The sequence below is a fragment of the Ranitomeya imitator genome, chromosome 2, assembly GCF_032444005.1.
Source record: "Ranitomeya imitator isolate aRanImi1 chromosome 2, aRanImi1.pri, whole genome shotgun sequence".
Classification (NCBI taxonomy): Eukaryota; Metazoa; Chordata; class Amphibia; order Anura; family Dendrobatidae; genus Ranitomeya; species Ranitomeya imitator.
Window position 1 is genome coordinate 206,975,191 of NC_091283.1, and position 9,071 is coordinate 206,984,261.

The 9,071-nt window shown below is 40.4% G+C and overlaps 1 protein-coding gene across 1 annotated transcript; it reads left to right on the forward strand.

Annotated features, from left to right (window-relative positions):
• The first annotated feature begins 214 nt into the window (after positions 1 to 214).
• On the forward strand, positions 215 to 5,619 carry LOC138662667 (uncharacterized). The gene is made up of 2 exons (XM_069748537.1): positions 215 to 1,685; positions 3,889 to 5,619. Exons 1-2 carry the CDS (start codon positions 654 to 656, stop codon positions 3,916 to 3,918), a joined length of 1,062 nt encoding a protein of 353 aa, XP_069604638.1. The 5' UTR covers positions 215 to 653; the 3' UTR covers positions 3,919 to 5,619.
• Positions 5,620 to 9,071: the final 3,452 nt, after the last annotated feature.

The following is a 9,071-nucleotide window of genomic DNA, read 5'->3' on the forward strand; positions in this document are numbered from 1 at the left end:
GTAGTTCATCCATTGTCCCCTCCCACACAAACCATATATCATCGATATAACGCATCCATCCCTGAACTTTGTCCATTTCAGGGATGGTGCCATCTTGGAAAATACTTCTCTCTTTTTTTTTTTTTTTTTTGGCATCAATCCGATGTGACTTATCAGTATTATATCTTTTGGCTAATAAGTGCATAGATAGACAGGCAGTTTCATATCTTTATACCGGCTATAGGCTGTGGAGATTCAGTGTTCGCTGTCCCATACATTTGTTTTTGTATCACTTGCAGTTATATATTTATATTTATTGTGGCATTTGCATATTTACATTTTGGTATTTACTGCCAGATACGTTACAGTGTATTGGGTGCATCCACTATACAGTTGGTCCTTCCCCACGGAGGTTTTTTTCAGCCCTGTTTATTGTTTTGGTCCCCCTTTTTCATTTTATTTTAAATTGTATAATAAAGATGTTATCTTTTAAACTTCATTTTTTGCCTTTACACTTTTTTGTCCTATGGCTATTACACCATTATGGGCTTTGTTGAGTATATTATATGAGGGTGTTGTTCTCTAGGCTACTATACACATTGTCTCTAGTGACGTTTTAGTAATAATACGTATTCTCTGTTTTGGTGACAGACTTTTTGTCCTAGACATACAATATGGACTTTAAAGCCAGGGAGAAAGCCTGGCAGTCCAAAGCATCGGACCTATTTAAACAGGGTACCTCCTTAGGAACCCAGGAAACGACCACCGCCAATAAGGACCTTATAAAATCATATAAAAATGCTCTTTATAAAAAAAACCGCCTGTGGTGGAATAAGACATCGTTAGAAAATTACTTGGATAAGCAGATAATACCACGGGGCCTTCGGGTGCAGATATATCCTTCTTTTGAGTTGGGTGATGACACACTCATTAAAAGATGGATATCTGCTGCTATGACATGCTCATTGGACTTTATGCAGATTATTGTGGATAAGAATTCTCAATCTTTAAAAATTCTGGACGAGGAAATCGATGAAATGGAAAAAAACATTTTAAAACAGTTACCGGTGGACAATTTTGACACAAGCTTGGCAGAAATTAATAAAGAGGTGGATAAATGGGAAAGTCAAATTAGCCAAAATAAGTTGAAGAAATTACAACGAGACCTCAAAGACTATGAAAACGATAAAATTTATCGATGGCAATATAAAAACGCCAAAAAGGTTAATAAAGAAAATATGGAGGAAAACAGACCAGACTTATCCCACGAAAGAACGGCATCAGAGAGTTCTTGCGCCTCAACTTCCGATAATCACAACACCTCGGCTAGTGAGGGCGAGAACTATACCATTAGAGAAAGAAGACCCCGTAGGGGCAATCCGAGGAATGAAAAACGTCTACATGATATCTTCACAAGAACCAAGGGGAAGAAATCCTTTGGTGAACAAGCTAAGGTAGTGAATTTATCACAACATAGGATAACAGAGACGCAACTACGTCTCTTGGAAAAAGGATTAACATTCTCTCCCTCATGCCGTTTAGATCCGTTTACAGCGGTAAAAGATTTACACCTGTTCGCCAGGAAATTAATCTTCAAGAAGTTCCATTACAAGAAAAAGACTGGGGATATGATAGCGACTGGTGAGGAAAATGAGACTCTACAAATTTTGGAATCCCTATTAGATGAAAATACCACTCCAACAACGGTGAGTACTTTTCCTGATAGCCTCCTAGGTAAATCCAAGAAATTTCCACCACTTAGTACTTGTTCGGCCATAGAAGTATTTACTAAAATGGTTACAGCAGACATTGAAGATTTAGCATCTAAGCCCATATATAGGACCAATATTACTCGAGAAGAAAGCCAGGCCTTGAGAGAATTACAGTCACTTCGTGACGTGGTATTCAAAGAAGCTGACAAGGGGGGGAATCTTGTCATTTGGCCCATTGACCAATATGAGAGGCAAGCCTATAAATTGTTGAATGCACCCCTAGGATATAAAAAATTGAGTTTCAACCCCACCCCCAATTTCCAAACTGAGTTGGTTAATATCTTAGATAAGGCATGGGAGCATGGCATTATCTCAAAAAAGATGGTAGAGTTAATTCGGAATCTACATCCAAAATTGCCTACATTTTATTTGATTCCGAAATTACATAAAAACTCGCTAGATCCACCGGGCAGACCAATTGTGGCCGGAAATGGGGGACTCAATGAAGTTATTTGCAACTTCATCGATTGGCACTTAAAACCCCTAGTGTCTACATTGCCCTCGTTTATACAGGATACAACAGCTGCTTTACAAAGATTGGATGGCCTCAGTCTTGAGGATAATATGATCATGGTGACATCAGACGTTGAGGCCTTATATACCTCGATCAAACATCACGATGGCCTCCGGGCAGTGGCGTTTTATTTAAGATCTACCAACTTTTCGCCTGAGTTGACCGAATTGATTTTGATTCTTTTAGAATATGTCTTAACTCACAATATTTTTACATTCAACAACCAGACATACCTCCAATTACAAGGCACAGCCATGGGGGCCGCGTGTGCCCCCTCTTATGCCAACTTATTTATGGGGGCTTGGGAGAGAAGTATTTTCCAAGATGGCACCATCCCTGAAATGGACAAAGTTCAGGGATGGATGCGTTATATCGATGATATATGGTTTGTGTGGGAGGGGACAATGGATGAACTACGTCATCTCATGGAGAAACTTAATGACAACTCCCTAAATATCCATTTAACTTATAAATGCGGAAGGAAACTAGATTTTTTGGATTTAAAAATTGAGGTCCTTGATGATGGAACCATTACTACAGATTTATATAGGAAGCCGACTTCTACAAATTCCTTACTGCATTATTCCTCTTCACATCCGGCGTCCACGATTAGAGGAATACCTATCGGCCAATTTCTGCGGGCTCGTAGAATTTGTTCCCAACAAGAGACTTTTGAGGAACAGGCGGTAGATTTGGCATGTAGATTTGCCAGTAGGGGGTACAGTAAAAAATCCATCAGACGGGGTTATAAGAGAGCCATTAACACCCCGCGTGCTAAATTGATCCATCCCCCTATCAAAAAATGTCACTCTGATACAGGGGAACCAGTGAGATTTATCTCTAATTATAATAACCAGTGGAATGAACTCAGAAATATTTTAACGAAACACTGGAATATCTTGAAATCGGATCCCATTTTACGAGAAGTGATTCCGACATCTCCACAGATGGTGGCCAAGCGAAGTCAGAACATCAAGGACGTGTTAGTCCATAGTCATTATGACTCAAATCGGAACATCAAGAAGAGGCCCTTACAAGATGGGTTCTTTCCGTGTGGCTTCTGTAAAGCCTGCCTTAATCTTCGTAAAGCAGGCTCGTTCTCAAATTGGAATGGATCTAAAACTTATGGGATTAGAAAACATCTCACTTGTGCATCTCGTGGTGTTATCTATTATGCCAAGTGTCCTTGCGACATGATTTATATTGGTCTCACCACTCGAGAACTCAAAATCAGGGTGAGAGAACATGTTAGAGACATCGAAAAAGCAGCAATAGTCGAGGATGTCTCCACCCTGAAAACTCTCCCCAGGCACTTCAGGGCCCACCACCAATGTAATCCACGTGGGCTAGTTATTTGGGGGATTGATCAGGTTGATCTTGGCATTAGGGGAGGGGATTTAGGCCAAGTGTTGGCACAATATGAGAGTAGATGGATTTTCCGCCTGGGTACACTCACACCACAAGGCCTCAATGAGAATTTGGGTTTTAATGCATTTTTGTGATAACGGTTGGTCATCGCTTATGGTCACTTTCCTGAGTTTAGGTTAGGGGTTCCTTTTTAATTAATTGTTGTTTGTGTTATTTTTATTCTTGATTTTAACATCAATTCTTTTATCATTACAGAAGTATTCGTTATGTGAGAGTGTGAATTGAGGATAATATGCTATATTATGAGAAATTTTAACAGATCTATTTCCGTTCCTAATGGCAAGGATGATACTGAGCATCTCTACAATCAGCATCTTAAGGATTAAAGATGAAAAAATGATCGGGGACCATTGGAGTTTTCATTAATGATGCCCTTCATATCAATTGGACTGTCTTATATAATGTTTTATATTTTTACATTTTGGGTGTTTATATATGTATATATCTTTTTGTGTGTTAGCTGTATGCCATGTGTTTATTTTATTTTATGCTATAGTGGTTTTTCCACAATTTTTCACTAATAGGATAGAATATTATAATATTTGGAGTTTCCATGCACAAAAATTTATAAAAATAATATTTTTTATACTATGACACTATGCGTGTTAATGGACCTATGAATATGATTTTGGTCTATTGGTAGTTATATTTAGGTTTATTTAATTTATTTATATTCTTTTTTGGCACTTTTATTTATTTCATATATAATTCTTTGGTTATGGCACATTGGATTCACTTTTGGTTTTAACTATGGTTCTCCTTTATATATATATTATTAATTAAAATTATCAATTCATATCGGGCACTTTTCCGCACTTTATTTCCTTCCCCGTAGGTATTCTTTTCGTCTTATATTGTTATATTAATATTGCCTCGCTATTACTTTATCCTTTTGGTTGCATAAATACATCCTTGCCGGTGGTTGCACGTTATATTTTATTGTCTCGGTCTGCTTTCCCACTCGGGGTGCGCATGCGCTGGGTCTTATCCCCTATGACTTCCGAGTGTGTCTACCTTGTGGCCGCAGTGCGTCTCACTGCGTTCCACTGAGGCATCTCCCGGAAGTCATTTTTTTAGCAGGGGAGATTTTGTCCTGACGCATGCGCCGTATACCTGGGTGGAACAGCCTATCACATCCTCTCTCTGCACGTAAATACAGCGTCGGCACCCCTCTCCGTACACGCCCCCGGAAGAAGCGAGCAGCGAAACGGCGCCCGTCGGGAAGGCGGGAAGGACTCTTGGACGCCACGCATTTTGCGGTGAGCACTCCGTTACCTTTGCCTTATCGCCGGTATTCTGGTTATGTTTACCGCTTGGTCTATGATATCTGTCTTCACTGTTGCATCTTGCCATGCTGTTATATTGACATCTTTTCACTGCGGCATCAGCACTTTTACCTGGCCACTTGCTATACAGTTTTTTTGCACTATACTTATCAGCCTACATTATACTGGTTTGTTTTATGTCCATTCGACTCACTGTAGTCAGTATATTTTCCTTTACTTATACAGCAGTTTTTTGTTTGTATATTTATATATATATTTTTTTTTTTTTTTTTTTTTTATTTATTTATTTTTTGGCATCAATCCGATGTGACTTATCAGTATTATATCTTTTGGCTAATAAGTGCATAGATAGACAGGCAGTTTCATATCTTTATACCGGCTATAGGCTGTGGAGATTCAGTGTTCGCTGTCCCATACATTTGTTTTTGTATCACTTGCAGTTATATATTTATATTTATTGTGGCATTTGCATATTTACATTTTGGTATTTACTGCCAGATACGTTACAGTGTATTGGGTGCGTCCACTATACAGTTGGTCCTTCCCCACGGAGGTTTTTTTCAGCCCTGTTTATTGTTTTGGTCCCCCTTTTTCATTTTATTTTAAATTGTATAATAAAGATGTTATCTTTTAAACTTCATTTTTTGCCTTTACACTTTTTTGTCCTATGGCTATTACACCATTATGGGCTTTGTTGAGTATATTGTATGAGGGTGTTGTTCTCTAGGCTACTATACACATTGTCTCTAGTGACGTTTTAGTAATAAGACCAACAAAAATGTCATCCACAACTGCCAGGAAAATTGTTCGGGATGCAAAGAAAAACCCAAAAATAACATCAGCTGAAATACAGGACTCTCTGAAATCTAGCGGTGTGGCTGTTTCAAGATGCACAATAAGGAGGCACTTGAAGAAAAATGCGCTGAATGGTTGAGTCACCAGAAGAAAGCCATTACTGCGCAAATGCCACAAAGTATCTTACCTACAATACACAAAACAGCAGAGACAAGCTTCAAAACTTCTGGAACAAGGTAATTTGGAGTGATGAGTCTAAAATTGAACTTTTTGGCCACAAAACGTTACATTTGGAGAGAGGTCAACAAGGCCTATGATGAAAGGCACACCATTTCTATTGTAGAGCATAGAGGTGGATCACTGATGCTTTGGGGATGTGTGAGCTATAAAGGCACAGGTAACTTAGGCATAGTTGAAGGAAAGATGAATGCAGCACATTATCAGCAAATACTGGAGGTAAATTTGCATTCATCAGCCCAGAAGCTGCGCATGGGACGTACTTGGATGTTCCAACATGACAACGATCCAAAACACAAGGCCAAGTCGACCTGTCATTGGCTACAGCAGAACAAAGTGAAGGTTCTGGAGTGGCCATCTCAGTCTCCTGACCTCATTATCATTGAGCCACTCTGGAGAGATCTCAAGCACGCAGTTCATGCTAGACAGCTCAGGAATTTACAGGAACTGGAGGCTTTTTGCCAAGAAGAGTGGGCAGCTTTACCATCTGAGAAAATAGAGAATCTCATCCACAACTACCACAAAAGACTTCAAGCTGTCATTGATGTTAGAGGGGGCAATACACGGTACTAAGAAATGGGGTATGTGAACTTTTGATGAGGGTCATTTGGATGTTTTGGGTTGTCATTATGATTTAAAAAGAGAAAACACAGTAGTCTGACAATAAATGGCTTCACCCAACCACTAACCATGAGTGGAGAAAATGTTTTGGTGTTATCATTCATATTCTCTATAAAAAGGTCAAGAAAGCAAAAATTCTGCCGGGCTATGTAAGATTTTGAGCACAACTGTACGTGGCTGCAATTGTGCAGCAAGGCCAGCAGTTTGAGCGACATGACAGGTTCCATTTAAAAGATCTTCCTAGAGACGTCACTCATTATATAGAGATAAACCTGTCACGGGGACGTCAATACGGTTTTGAGTTTTTGAGCTATAGTGTTGTGATCAGGACAGCTGGATGGAGACAGACAGACAGCAAATTGCTTTAGAAAAGTATCTGCCTAGTTTACGATTCTGCAACGCCGAGCGCGGCTGGCATGTCAAAGTTTACGGCGTGCATACATTTCGGCGTCTTCTCAGCAGAATGTCACTCCAATCTCTGCCTCCCACATTCACTGCTGATTAGACACTATTTCCACTGCCATTTTCGAAAAACTCAAGTGTTTTTTTAATCACTACAGAAGCTCATTACGGTTTCCCAGTGACTCTTATGTCCTTCAGTTTTCCTGCAAGATTAGATTCTATACTCCGATGAATATTGAATGATTTCATTACATACAAATGCAATCAACACTTTTTGCATAAATTTCCCCCTCTTTTCTTGAGTCCCAATTGACCTTAGCACCCATCCAGGCAGTGGCACAATACAAATGCAAATGAGCCAACACAAGAACATATAGAGGCAGTCAAAGAATACATTATGAGCTGAGGGAGAGGGGGCCGACACTTTCACTACATTGCAGTGTATCATCTTGTGTAATTTCTGTAGAGCGAGGGCAATGTATTCTGTTGTGCAAACCATAATCTACCTATGCCATGTAAGTTATTAAGTACACAGAGGAAGGAAACGCAATTACACCTGCCGGCGGACTACTAGAACTTCCACATTCTGCCGGGCTTACTAAGAACCAATGCTTGCTTCATGGCGTTCTTCTGGAATTTGGGCATCAACAATGTGTATTATGTTTTTGTTTTTTTTTGGCAATTGTTTACGGGTTATGAGGAAGGCAGCCAAGTCACGAGAACTGGTGAATCCCACATGGACGATCCTGAAAACATGAAACAATAGGGGTCATTTTCAAACCACAAGTCTATGAACGCAACTTGTAAAGTGGACTTGCCAAGTAAATATTTTCAGAGGATACTCAGTAAGAAATGCATCACATCACTGACAGAGATGGGAGAGAAGTCTTTTCTTTATTCTTATTTAAAGGAATTGTCCATTTTATTTTAAGAAATGTGTTGCGGACGTGATTTTGTAGCACCAATCTCTGAAATATTATAGGTATTTTGCATCATCATCATCGGATGTAACAATAGACACTAGAGCTGGGTAGGTCGATGTCTGGGACTCTAGCTCATCGGCTAGGACAATAGTCTCTGACCTCCAGACAGGAGCTCTATGAATCTCTTAGTTACGTTGTTGCTTTTGATTAGAGACGCCATCATTGCACAATTCATGTTGCGCTAGAAAAGTAATAGTTTTGCACGACTCCTGACCAGCAGCCAGAAACTGCTGACCTGGCTGTGAATCCATCCACCAGAAACTGCTGACCTGGTTGTGAATCCATCCACCCAAAACTACTAACCTGGCCGTGAATTCATCCACCAGAAACTACTGACCTGGCTGTGAATTCATCCACCAGAAACTACTGACCTGGCCGTGAATCCATCCACCAGAAACTGCTGACCTGGCTGTGAATCCATCCACCAGAAACTACTGACCTGGCTGTGAATCCATCCACCAGAAACTACTGACCTGGCTGTGAATCCATCCACCAGAAACTACTGACCTGGCCGTGAATCCATCCACCAGAAACTACTGACCTGGCTGTGAATCCATCCACCAGAAACTACTGACCTGGCCGTGAATCCATCCACCAGAAACTGCTGACCTGGCTGTGAATCCATCCACCAGAAACTACTGACCTGGCCGTGAATCCATCCATCAGAAACTACTGATCTGGCTGTGAATCCATCCACCAGAAACTACTGACCTGGCCGTGAATCCATCCACCAGAAACTACTGACCTGGCTGTGAATCCATCCACCAGAAACTGCTGACCTGGCTGTGAATCCAACCATCAGAAACTACTGACCTGGCTGAGAATCCATCCATCAGAAACTGCTGACCTGGCTGTGAATCCAACCATCAGAAACTACTGACCTGGCTGAGAATCTATCCATCAGAAACTGTTGACTTGACTGGAAGTGCATTTGGACAGCAAGGTGGATTGCTGTTAAGGGAACTAAAGAAAAAAAAAATCTATAAATCTTCAGCATAGCGAGTGTGAGCGAGCTGAGTGTGATCTGAGCTTAAGTGTGAACGGCGGTAAGTGT